At 39.8% G+C, this 13,748-nt stretch overlaps 1 protein-coding gene across 1 annotated transcript; it reads left to right on the top strand.

Moving 5' to 3' along the window:
- Window positions 1-5,863: 5,863 nt before the first annotated feature.
- Window positions 5,864-12,277, top strand: ttr (transthyretin (prealbumin, amyloidosis type I)). Its single transcript, XM_033620996.2, has 4 exons — window positions 5,864-6,019; window positions 8,927-9,066; window positions 9,166-9,301; window positions 11,713-12,277. Exons 1-4 carry the CDS (start codon window positions 5,948-5,950, stop codon window positions 11,818-11,820), a joined length of 456 nt encoding a protein of 151 aa, XP_033476887.1. The 5' UTR covers window positions 5,864-5,947; the 3' UTR covers window positions 11,821-12,277.
- The last annotated feature ends 1,471 nt before the right edge of the window (window positions 12,278-13,748 follow it).

Genomic DNA, 13,748 nt, shown 5'->3' with positions numbered 1-13,748 from the left:
TGGCATGATATCAAGAGCGTTACAATAATGAATTCCTACCTGTAGCCTATAGCCTGCTATATTGGTGGGTGTGGTTTGGGAAAGCCAGCTGGTATGTTGGTATGTATGGTACTGGAGTACTGGGTACTGGAGTACACCTGTACATCACTGCAACAAGGAAAAAGTTTAACCACTTGAAGTCAGCAAAATCAAGAGCTGACACTGGGTGAGAGGTGGGGTACACCCTGGACAGGTCACCAGACTATCGCAGGGCTGACACATAGTGACAGACAACCATTCGCGCACGCATTCACACCTACGGACAATTTAGAGTCACCAATTAACCTATCCCCACAGCCGGAGTACCTGGAAAGAACCCACCTCCCCTGACATGGGGAGAACATGCAAACTCCACACAGAAGGGCTTCCTCCTGGGATCGAACCAGGAACCCTCTTGCTGTGAGGCGATAGTGCTAACCACCGCACCACTGTGCCCCTGTCAAAACAATTTATCAAAATTTCATTGTCTCTGTGAGGGTCAAAGGACAGAGGGTGTCATAATGCTGTTCAGATTTAAAAGTCCCTTGAGGCAAAGTTTGAGAGATATGTGATTTGTTATATCGAGCTATATAAAACTGACTTCACTTGAATTGTCTTCGTCCATGAGTTCTCCTAACCATTAAAATCTGAAGACCACTGCCATTCATTTTCCCATCCAATGCAAACTTTACATATTCCATCACATACTGTAGCTTTACAGACAATGAAGTCTGGTTCTGCTGTGCTTTGCAACATGGTTTTAAGTCTCAACAAAAACACAGTTCAGTACATTCTTATGTACCCACTCTACATTCTTACTTTAGAGAAAGCAGCAAATCGTTAAGATGCCAAAACACCACAATATGAAGTAATTAATTGAAAGTGATGATGTTTTCCAGATTTAGGCTACTAAATGTTTTAAAAACACAGTTTTTACTTTCTAAATGTGAACACATGGATCTTCTGCACTGACAATGATGCAACCGTGACAAATAAATAAAGCACCTTACATCAGGAGATCATGTAGCTACATGTCCTGCTTGTGTTTCCATCTGAACAATGTCAACCATATATTCACGTAATACTAAAAGGGCATACACACCAGCAACAACACTAGCTTGGTAATACAAAAGCGCACATTTGATATTTTACAGTGCAGTCCATGAGGGCTTATTAAATGTTAGATATCACATCATGACAGATTACATTCCTTTGAGGCCAAATTACAGGTCTGTAATGCGAATGACAGCAGTAAGACTGAAACTTCTTTTTTCCATTTGAGTGCAGTGAGTTGACTTAGCACAATGCTACAAAGTACACATTGCAGGGTATTTTATCTGGTATTTACTCTTGTAATGTTTGCAGATGAGGTCATCATGTATCGTAAGAAATGGAGTGCCAGAACAAACTTTTTTGAATGAAAAAAAACAAACCTGAATCAACAAATGTATTCTTCAAATGCTCCCCAAGGCCAAAGTTTGTGCAGTGTAAGTAATACAGGGGTCAGTGCATCCAGTTCCTGGGGTTGGTACTCCACCTTATGGTGAATTGTATAAAGTACATAGGATTGAAAACCAAAAGCTGTGTCCCAGTTCCAACTATTTAAGAGTAAACAGCAGTGGTGTAAATAAAATCCGTGTGTAGTTGTGTCCTCTTATATAACATCAGGGTGTAGTTGTGTCCTATCATTTTATTATCCTGTTATTTCAAGTCAGTGTGCAGTTTTGACCTTTTATGGAAAATCAGTATGCAGATGTTCCCTTGTAAATAAAATCAGTGTGTCATTGTATCATCATATATAACATGTATGTAGTATGTAGTTGTGTCCTCTTATATAGAATCAGTGTGTAGTTTTGACCTATTATATAAAATCAGAGTGTAGCTGTGTCATCTTATATAGAATCAGGGTGTAGTTGTGTCCTCTTATATAAAATCAGAGTGTAGTTGTGTTCTCTTATATAAAATCAGGGTGTAGTCATTTCCTCTTATATAAAATCAGGGTGTAGCCTTGTCCTTTTATATAAAATCAGAGGGCTGAATTCACAAAGAATGAACTGCGGCCGCTGATAGCACCTTGAATTGCACTTCATTTGCACCCGCAGTTTGCTCCGTCTTAACGTCCTATTCACAAAGGATATTGCGCTAATGATATACCAGCGCAAACACGCCCACAAAGTTTGGCAACTGAGTGCAGTTTGCCCCTGATTTGCCCCTGATTGCAATTAGCCACATGGCAAAGTATAAATGCTGGCTTTGCGCCAAGAACACTGTGGCAGAACAATGGCAGACTTGTCTGGCAAAGTACTGAATACTGTATACCCTCATGTAGTGATGTCTGCTGGTGAGTCAGTCTAACAGTGTCGGATGGGTTGAGGCTGTGGATTTGACCAAGTTTGACCACTTTATCACTATTCCCTCTCACGTGTAGCTGTTTTTTCGTTATCTTTTGAATTTAATATGAATTATGGAACCGTTTTTGTTCACGTTTGTTTCCCCCGTTTCGTAAAATAAATTACTGAAAGTTGCTTTTGAAGTGTGTGACAGAAGTGCATTTTGAGAATGACCGCAGACTGTCACCTGTTCAACGCATCAATATCTTCAGATGCCATTAAAGTAATAATGATTATAATAATAATGTCAAAATATTATTTACAGACTGATTTAACAGACGATCACTGCTGCCACGATCACTGGAAAGTCTGGGCGAGAGGCTTCCACAGAGGAGCGCCCAGTTTGCACCAGCTTTCTAAAGTAGGGTTGCCACCTTGGATTTGTGAAAAAAAGGGACACTCGACCAAATGTTTGAGGCGGAGGGCTCGGCCATTATTACCAGTTCAGACTGACCAATGAACATGAAATTCGGACATAGGAGACCAGATTTGCCATCATTTCATGTCCTTCTATGTGCCTGTATTTTATATTAATTTTTATATCAATGAAAAAAACAAATCTGTGTTACTAAATTCTTACATTTTTACATGTATCTCACCATAGCAAGTTGGAAGTTGACATATTCTGCCATATATGAAGAGGGGAGACTCTGTGGAATCTGGTAATATAAGGACCATGATGGTGGGACATTCTGTCACTTCACAGCTGTCCAAAACATGTGGTTTGTGCCAGGCGGACATGATTGCCAGTATTTTTTCATTATTGCAAGAAATTCCATTGACTCATTCACAAGTCAAAATGTGTTTTATCTGAAAGAAACATGCAATATTTACATCTAAAATAACAGAAAAATAGTCAACCAAGTGCAAAGATCTCCTCCAAAATAATATTTGCCACTTTGATTGCCGTAAAAAAAAAATTAGGGGGGCACGTGTCCCCCTCAATGTATATGGTGACTACGCCCCTGTCAGCATGCATAATTAGGCTGCAGTTTACCGGTTTAGCGGCTGCAAAAGCCACGCAATCCTTTTGTGAATTCGGCCCAGAGTGTAGTTGTGTACTGTTATAAAAAATCAGTGTGTAGCTGTGTCCTCTTATATTTGTCATCTTATATAAAACCAGGGCGTAGCGTGTCCTCTTATCAGTGGCCGCAGTTCACCTGTCTAAATAAAACTTCATTAGACCGCTTCCATCTGGTCCAGAACGCTGCCGCCAGGCTTCTGTCCAGATCTCATAAGTTCACTCACATCACTCCAGTCCTGGCATCCCTGCACTGGCTCCCTGTTAATTTCAGGATCCAGCACAAGATTCTAACCATCACTTACAGAGCTCTCCATGGTCAAGCACCTGCATACTTGACGGATCTGGTGTCCTTTCACTGTCCTGTCAGGTCACTGCGGTCCGCTGAAGGCCACCTACTTACTGTCCCTCACACAAGATTAAAGACGAAAGGTGATAGAGCCTTTAAGGCTCTTGCACCGAAATGGTGGAATGCACTACCTCATGAGCTGAAAGCGGCCTCTTCCGTGGACATTTTTAAAAAGCAGTTAAAAACACATCTGTTTAGGCTTGCGTTCCATTAAATGTCCATTGTATCATCTCTGTATTTCGCTGCACTTTACTTTTTATTTGTTTTTGTGTATTTTGCATTGTTTCTGTTATTGTATTTTTTGTATTTTATCTTGTGAAGCACTTTGTGAGTCCTCTCTGTGAGTAGTGCTATATAAATAAATTTACTTACTTACTTACTTACTTACTTACTTATATAAAATCAGAGTGTAGTTGTGTCCTCTTATATAAAATCAGGATGTAGCCTTGTCCTCTTATATCAAATCAGAGTGTAGTTGTGTCCCGTTGTATAAAATCAGTGTGCAGTTTTGACCTATTATATAAAATCAGGGTGTAGTTGTGTCCTCTTATATGAAGTCACTGTGTAGTTGTGTTCTCTTATATAAAATCAAGGTGAGGTCGTGTCCTCATATAAAGTCAAGGTGAAGTTGTGTCCTCTTATATAAAAATCAAGGTGAAGTTGTGTCCTCTTATATAAAATCAGAGTGTAGTTGTGTCCTCTTATATAAAAATCAGAGTGTGGTTGTGTTCTCTTATATAAAATCAGATTGTAGTTGTGTCCTCTTATATAAAAATCAGAGTGTGGTTGTGTCCTCTTATATAAAATCAGAGTGTAGTTGTGTCCTCTTATATAAAAATCAGAGTGTGGTTGTGTCCTCTTATATAAAATCAGAGTGTAGTTGTGTCCCCTTATATGAAATCAAGGTGAAGTTGTGTCCTCTTATATAAAATCAGAGTATAGTTGTGTCCTCTTATATAAAATCAAGGTGAAGTCGTGTCCTCTTATATAAAATCAAGGTGTAGTTGTGTCATCTTATATGTGTCCTCTTATTTAAAACCAGGGTGTAGTTGTGCCCGCTTGTATGTGTCATCTTATATAAAATGTATGTAGTATGTAGTTGTGTCCTCTTATATAAAATCAGAGTGTAGTTGTGCCATCTTATATAAAATCAGGGTGTAGTTGTGTCCTCTTATATAAAATCAGGGTGTAGTTGTGCCATCTTATATAAAATCAAGGTGAAGTCATGTCCTCTTATATAAAATCAAGGTGAAGTCGTGTCCTCTTATATAAAATCAGGGTGTAGTTGTGTCCTCTTAAATAAAATTAGGGTGTAGTTGTGTCCTCTTATATAAAACCAGGGTGTAGCTGTGTCTTCTTACATTAAATCAGGGTGTAGTTAAGAATAAGAATAAGAATACTTTATTGTCACCGTTAACTTTTTCAGACAATATCACTGTGAAAATCTGTTTAGCAGCTCCTATTTGGCAGTAGTACAAAAAAAACTAGTAAGAATAAAAATAACACTGTAACAGTATTAAAATAACATTATAACAGTATGGGAAAATAAAATAACAACATAACAATATAAGCAGTAGTTGTGTCCTCTTATATAAAATCTAGGTGAAGCCGTGTCCTGCAGGCCTGCTATCATCTACCAAACCTGCTACGGTAGCGTTATTGTTTATCCCACCCGCATTCTGCGAAGATGGCAATGAGTACTAACCAGTCAAAGGCAGAGGAGGTCTTCGTGGAATGTGATAACACTGGCTGTGAAAGAGGTCACTTGGCATGCAGATGAGAGGGCACTTTCACATTTCCAAAAAACTCTCTGGCACACTTATTGCTAGTGAGTCAGTGTTTAGCTACTGCATCCCATGGTGGCAAATGTGCTGAAGGTTGCTGACCTCTGTTCTAGCCCAGTTGTACTGTTTATACATCTCTGTGTTGTCCACTTTTATAATGTGAGGACAGGCTACTGAGGCATCTATGCTAGTTTGGTCCAAAGCTGATTTAGTTATTCATTGTCCAGGTATTGACATAGTCCGCAGTGCTGGCGGCAGGGTGGGTGAGGGAGGGAGTGATGGAGGGAGGGGGGGAGGACAGCTGCTGCTATAAGAGACCTGAGGCACTGGGGGTCATGTGTGAGCACCAGTTACTCCTGTCAGTCTGTCTGTCCATCAGCCAACCATGCTTCAACCACTGCACTGTCTGCTTCTAGCCTCTACTGTGCTGCTCTGCAACACCAGCCCCGTCCCTACGGTCAGTGTCTGTGTGACTGTGTACATTTATGTGTCAGTGTGAGTTTGTGCTTCTGAATAATTGTGAGTGCAATTACATCAGTACCTTTAAAGATCTATGTCATGAGAAAGTTTTGTTCCTGAGGTACAAACTGTACATCTCATATTCAGTCTGCAATTGCAGATTTTGCATATGTGTTACCTTTTAAAATGGACCTAAGAGTGGAGTGTGAGGTTCAAGAAAAACACAATTTTCATCCTCCAAAGGTATTTTTTGTATTTAAGTGAAATTGTTATGAAATGTCAGGTGAGCTATGAAGTTTTCATCAGGTTGTCTCACATTTTAATCCAGATTTAACGTAACATGATGTTCTCTGATGGCAGAGGCTCACTTCAAAGTCATGATCCTTCACCACATGGTCCCTGCAGGAATATTAGACCAAGCTTCAGCATCATAACACATGACAAATAAGTAACCTAGAACTCCTTTCAAAGTCAGTATTTAATATTTCTTACCAGTATATTGCTTAGTTCTACCTCCTTATTTGAAGGTCTTTTTGCAAATTAGCTCAGGCTATAAATGCTGTGGTGTGTGGCATTTATGTATGCTATATACTTGTCCCTATACAAATAAACATTAAATAAAATAAATAAAAAACCCAGAGTTTCTCCTCAGATGTCTGTGCAAGAGTTGAATATTCAAGGAAATACAATCTGAACACACCAGAAACTAAGTACTGCCCTGCAGCCCCTTTTAAGTACAATCTTAGCAACATTAACACACTGAGTATTACTGTCTAAACTGCTAAAAGATAAACTTTGATGAACACACAGCCCAGGCAAGTAGAATAAATCAGTATGTGGTTCAGTGACCTGCCTTTACCTGGTTTACTCTCTCTCATAATGTACATGCTGCTCTGTTCATCTGCCGCTGTACTGCAAACACGAGAGATAACAGCTCTTTACAATGAGTGGCAGCACAGATTATGTTCACAGAACTCACTGAGCTGAATAAACAATGAATAAATTACACAGCATTTAAAGGCAGAATCTGGATTTGAATGCTTTTGCTTGAAATGGAACATTTATTGAGTACTGATGAACAAACGAGGCTAAGCCTGAATTTGTATGAGAACAGCGCTCCTCAGTTTTTTTCAGGCCAAGGACCCCTTAGCTGAAAGAGAGACAGTGCAGGGACCCTCTACTACATATACTGTATAAAATTGAGTTACATATTAAACTTGACCTAAAATGCCATGTATAAACATACGCTTTGATGGTGCATAGCCATTAAAATGATACATTTATTCATTATGTTTGTTTCTGAGGTGGACAGTGTCTCTTGCTCGAAAAGCACAAAATGATCCACTGTGGCTCACAACAATCTTCGTACACTTGAAACAGTATTGCAGCTAATTGGCCAATATGTTTCAGTACTACGTAACTGTTAGCTAACAAGTTCGCCTTGCCATTATGGACGTGTGCCACATAGTGATTTACTGATAGCTTGCTAACATGATTGCATAAGGATTCATGGGTAACAGCTGGCATATCATCAGTGTTGTGTACTGTTAATGTATTCATTTTTTAAGAAAAGGCCAGTTTAGCTTTGCTAATTAAATGTGAATAATGTTGGACGTTAATTTGTATTTCAGACATATTCTAATTTTTGTGACCCTCTGTCTAAGACCTAGGTATTAGAAAGCTCAAAGTGAGACTCATGTGGTGAAATATCTGTTAATCACAGTTAAAAGTCACATTTAGCTTGTTCAGGTCAAGCTAAACTTATAAATCATGTATCTCTATCCAAGGGTTTTACAGGTTTATTCCATCTGAACCAAAAGTCAATTACATTACTACTCCTCATGAATCTTACCATGATATAAACTGTAACAAGTGATCTCACTGTGTTTGAAAATTATTTTCATCAACTTTAAGCTTCATATTTCTCAGGATAAAAACAGCCTTTTATTATTCTTTGAAGCTGAATACTTTCGTTGTCTATTGTTGCCATGATTGCTGTTAATTACTGTCCTGTGGTATTTTTGTATTGTTTTCTTATACAGAGATGAAATGGTTTTGTGTTTTTGAGGACCGCTCATTCACTGCTGTTTAGAAGACAGCACTGAATGTTCTTAGTTTTCATTCATCAGCCAACTTAATAAATTAGACAGAAGATATTGATCTATGCTGACTCATTCGTCCCTGCACTTTGAACTCTTGACTTGCAGAATAAAAACATCCCACACATTCCACATTTTCATGCTGACTCACTCTGAATGAATTTAGTGTGAAACAAATAGAAACAATGATATCAGCCAATCAAGCAACATTAAGTTAGAGCAGCAAAATGCTGCAGTGCTGCACTGTTGCCTCATAGCTACAGGGTTTTGGGTTCGTACCCAGCTGGGGCCCCTGTGCAGTTTGCATGCTCTCCCTCTGTCAGTGTGGGTTTTTTCCTGGGTTCTCCAGCTTCCTCACACAGTCCAGCAACATGCAGGTTACCTGGTGACTTAAATTTTCCGTAGGTGTGAATGTGAGCATGAATGGTTGTCTGTCTCAATGTGTCGGCCCTGTGCTAGTCTAGCGGCTTGTACAGGGTGTACCCCAATTCTCACCCAATGTCAGCTCCACAGGCTCCAGCCCCTGTGACCCTTAACAAGATAAGTGGTTATGGATAATACAGTTAATATCAAGTATTACTACTACTAATGATAATTAAGAGCATTGTGTGGTTTTTAAAGCTCTCACTTTATTTAATGCACAATGTATGAGACACGCTAAATTACAGTCATAGAAATAACAAAGTGTAATAAACACTGCCCTGGTAATATGGTAACAACATGTGGATGTGTGAGGATGGATGCTGTAAGTGTGACAATGAGCAACACAGAATGAGGTGTAGTTGTGGCTTGTGTCTGTGCTGCAGGAGAAACATGGAGACTCAGACACCAAGTGTCCTCTGATGGTGAAAATCCTTGATGCCGTGAAAGGGACTCCAGCCGGATCAGTGGCCCTCAAGGTGTCTCAGAAGACAGCTGATGGGGGATGGACACAGATCGCTAATGGGTGTGTACAATATGAACCATAAGGTCAAGTATGTCTTTTCTCAGTATCTGTTCAATATGTACAAAGCATGCAGTCAGATATCCCTGTTCCTCATTGCAGAGTGACAGATGCCACCGGAGAGATCCACAACCTCATCACAGAGCAGCAGTTCCCAGCAGGAGTGTATCGTGTTGAGTTTGATACCAAAACTTACTGGAAGAATGAGGGGAGCACACCATTCCATGAAGTAGCTGAGGTGAGTGTAAACCAGTCATTACAACTCCGTCACAGAGACTGACAGACACACAGACGAGCAGACAGACAAACAGAAAGAGAACATATTGCACATTATTTATACCATTCGATTAATAATGAAACAAAATACAACACTTAAAAAAAAAACTTAAAAAAACACAAACTAACTAAATTAAAGGAGCAGTGTTATCTGGCAGTGAGGATTGCAGATTGCAACCAGCTGAATCTTCTCCCATGTGCCAAGTGTGAACTCTCGGTTGGAATTCCTGAAGTTTTCATTGTCCATGATGTTTTTTCCTGGGGCCAGATTAACCACAGAGGTCTCTCTTTCTCCAACAAAAACAGTAGTAGTGATTTAAACCAGTAAAAATATACACTGGTTACAGGGGTCGCGTTATCTGGATATTCTCGGTCATTGACCAGATTTTTACAACAATGACCGGAAAATCTGAAGGCCGTCGGTCATTTTAACCGGTTGCAATTACCACCCCTGCCCACGTGGCGGCGGAGTGCACAGTCAGTGGTTTAAGTAGCTACCCTTATCACACTGTCTGCAGAGAAAAAGTCATTCATCTGCTTCATGTAGCGTTGTTGACATAACGCCCTGGTAACACCGGGCGCGGAACCGAAGCACGGCGCCCAGCAGCAGAGGCAGTTTTCAGTCAGCGCCCATGTTAACCTATCTGACTGTCCACACAGGCGGAGCGGAGCGCCCGTGGAGGCAGCGCTTCAGTTCGGCGTCTGGTCTATTTTTCAAGGGAGCCGCGAGCACTTCTGTCAAGCTGGATCGAGCGGATCGTACCAAACAGGAAGTTGGACACAGAAAAGACGAGAGAATCCGGCCAATTTTCAAAATAAAATAACAACAGCACGCACTGTGGAATGTGAGGAGAAAATACCGTCTTTATAATTTAAAATAACACAACAGTGCATAACCGAACACATTTTTCAATACTGTAATCACTTCATTACAATTTTAATTTTGTGTCACCGAGCCTACAGGCATAACTACATAACGCCCTGGACACACCTGACGTGTTAGTGACGCGTTAGTGCCGTCTGGTGTGTCCAGGACGAAGCCTAATAGCACGGGTGTGTGGATATCTGTTCATCTTTTCGTTCATGTCCTTATTAATGCACACTTTATAACTTGCTTGTTGGATTTATTAAAAACGAACAAATGACAACTAAATGTCTTTGAATATCTTTATTATCATTTAAAAACAAAAATTAAAATGACCGGTAAAAATAGATTATGACCGGATTTTTATGACCCTGTCAGTCAAAATGACTGGCGAGGAAAAAGTCTAGCGCAATGTCTGACTGTTTAGCTTGTCGCCATTGGGTCGCTAGACTAACACCTGCTAATGTGTGCTCACCTTTTATCTCTGATAATTTAAGATCCAGACTTTTAGGAGGTTTTAACCAGGAGCCGAATTATCCACAGAAGTCTGCTCCTTTCCAAAACAAATGGACCTAGTAATTTAAACCGGTAAAATCACTAAATAAAGCAGTTTCCACTTAAAAGTCTGTGTTTTTCCAACACTGTTCGGCTCATGACAGAGGGGCTGCTAAATGTCCCCTATTTAGAGCCAGTGTTTGGTTAGTCCATTCTGAGCTACTGCAGAAACGTGGTAGCACAGCATGGTGGACTGCGTGGACAAAGAACTAATCACTACATAGATATAAACAGCTCAATCTGAGGTAACGCAAATGACAGTTTTTATTTTAAGGTGATAAAACACTTAAAAAACACATACTTATGATATTATATTCCATTTCTGCCAGTATCTCCCCCTAAATCCTACACACTGGACCTTTAAATCACATTACATGTTTACGAAATTTCCATAACCAGAATACCAAAAAATATAGTTTGGCTCTAACACCTTGCTTGCCTTTCTGACTCAGACAATAATGCTGGTACATTTTATGGTCCAGGCTTCAGAGGCATTTTTACTCAGTTCATGCTTTAATTTGCTTGATCTTTTGGAGCATAAGGGCCAGAACAACTTTCGACGTGCTGTCTGACCACATCAAAAATCATGGTCAGAATCCCAACCCACCCTGTTCTGATGTAGTACACTGTCCTTATAAGACACAGTAGAACACACTCTATAACCTGTGTAAAGGCTTATCTTCTGTTATCTGATGTTATCTTGTAGCCTGACAGCAGTACACCAGGACAGTTTACATTAGTATGTTCAAACAGCTATTTGCTATCCTGCTGTTTATCTAACACTTCTCAGAAGAGCATGGCCAAAAGTCATCTGTTATCATTACCCAATAGCCTCTATCCCCTCTTTATTCACAATTGTCCATTTTATCACATAATCACATTCAGTTTGTGGCAAACAAACTAAAACCATCTCTGATTTGTGTGTGTGTGTGTGTGTGTGTGTGCGTGCGCAGGTGGTGTTCGAAGCCCATGCTGGAGGTCATCGTCACTACACCTTGGCTTTGCTGCTCAGTCCATTCTCCTTCACCACCACAGCCGTTACCATCGATGCACATCATTGATACACCATGTGATATTTAAGGGCTGTCCACCCCAAGAACTATTACGATAACTATAATGATAACTATAACAATAACAATGTGAGTATGTGACACCCTGTCAGTTCAGATGGATTTTGATTGGCTGTCAGTGTTTCTGTTGTTAATCCATTGTTGTTGTCATTATAGTTGTCATGTGGACTCTGCTTGAGTAAGAACAATTATAAAAACAATATATTTATGGTCATTGTTCTTGGTGTGGGCAGCTCTTTATAGGCTGGTGAAGGTATCAGGACAGTGAGCTGCATAATGCTGGAGATCATTAGTTTTTTCTTCTTATCAACAAATCTCATGTGTTGATCCAAACCAACAGTGAATGTAATGTATCTATTAACACATATTGTGTGTGTATCCAAAGTTTGATTTCTTTTTCCTTTGTGCTACAGAGCTCCATTAAAATTACATTTTTCATTACCATGAACACACACAATGTATTTTATTTTGACCTAAGCCCACATAAACCATCCTGCCGCCCCAAATACACACTGAGCACCAAATGTTGATTACTCCACAGCTGAAAATAATCCCCAACAAAGTCTCTTTGTCTTGTTTGAGTAATGTTTGATAAAACTACAGTGACCGGCTGTTTTTTTTTTTTTTTTTTGAAATAGTATAGATTTGTACATTTTTGAACATCTTCAGAACAAACCAATGGTGCCTAGAGCTACAGAAAACCCAGGAATTATTGAGGTCAAAGGTCATGTTAGGAGGAAAGTGATCAAAGATAAGGTTAACATGTAATATTCATAAGAACTAAACATTTCCATTGTAAGCACGCAATCTTCCTCATCAATTTTAATCTTTTTATGGCTCTTTGTCTAATATGTCTCGTGAATTGATATGCAGAGTAAACCAAAGCTAATTTAGGACAAGAGAGTGACAAGAAAGTGGAATGAACACAATAGGAGTGTTGATGTGTGTTAACAGAATATTGGACTGGGGAACATAGGACCCTGGGGACAAGGTATACTCCCAGGCAAACACTGGTCATCTGTACACACTGCACACACTGCGATGACACAGGGCTGGCTGAAATTCTGCAAATTTTCCCTTTAACATTAATTGTCAGTGCTAATGTTATAGTTAGAAACATTAGTAACCTCATCAACAGTAGAGTACAGCACTCATTGTGCATGCTGCAGCTAGCGTTGTTAGCCCTCTGGGAAGCTCTGTGGTTTGCCAACGTGGCAACGACTTTCACTGCTGTGAATCTTATGATATGGGCACAGTAATACAGGAAGAACTTCATAATCTTCCTGGTGGAACGAAACACAGTTGTTTGGTGCATGGAGAAAACTCTGCAGACAACCCAATGTAATGTTCCACAACCCAAAGATGACGACAAGCACCTCAATAGTCTGAAGCCAGCCATGGTGTCAGTCCTTATGCAGCATCCTCAGGAGGACGTTCCAGGATTCATGGAAGACGCTAAAGTCAAGTTTGGTGTTAGATTTCCATGGTAAAAAAGTTGGCGGACTGGCACAGTTGGATTAATTTAGGTGTAGGCTCTGGGATTCACATCAAAAAAATGAATGGAAAGTTTTGAAATTAAAAATTTACTAGTCCATACCCATTGAGTGCACAGTTGCCCACGTACAGTTTCACATATGGTGGGTGTTTGGGATACAAGTCATAGGAAATTGCAGATTAAATAGTCAACTGATCCCATTAAGAAGAGCAATGTATTCAGAGTTTTTGTGAATTTGATAGTACGATTGCAGCCACAGCGATCTGTTGCATTTTAGCTATTTTCTGTTGTTATAGCGCCACCCAGTTGCCAATTAGAGTTACATTTCTCCAGTCACCTTGAGGCGTCCTGTTCTACATATCTACCAGGTTTAGTAAAAATCGATGTGGTGGTTAGGCCTAGATAAGAAATTAGCTCTCTAGCG

This window comes from Epinephelus lanceolatus, chromosome 6, assembly GCF_041903045.1.
Source record: "Epinephelus lanceolatus isolate andai-2023 chromosome 6, ASM4190304v1, whole genome shotgun sequence".
NCBI classification, from domain to species: domain Eukaryota; kingdom Metazoa; phylum Chordata; class Actinopteri; order Perciformes; family Serranidae; genus Epinephelus; species Epinephelus lanceolatus.
This window is presented reverse-complemented; position numbering and strand designations above follow the sequence as displayed.

What these genes read in the sequence shown, in the direction of transcription:
- ttr (XM_033620996.2), top strand. Translation starts at nt 5,948, where the DNA reads ATGCTTCAACCACTGCACTGTCTGCTTCTAGCCTCTACTGTGCTGCTC. An exon ending in ACACCAGCCCCGTCCCTACG is followed by an intron (nt 6,020 to 8,926) that starts GTCAGTGTCTGT and finishes TCTGTGCTGCAG; the next exon opens with GAGAAACATGGAGACTCAGA. An exon ending in CATTCCATGAAGTAGCTGAG is followed by an intron (nt 9,302 to 11,712) that starts GTGAGTGTAAAC and finishes GTGCGTGCGCAG; the next exon opens with GTGGTGTTCGAAGCCCATGC.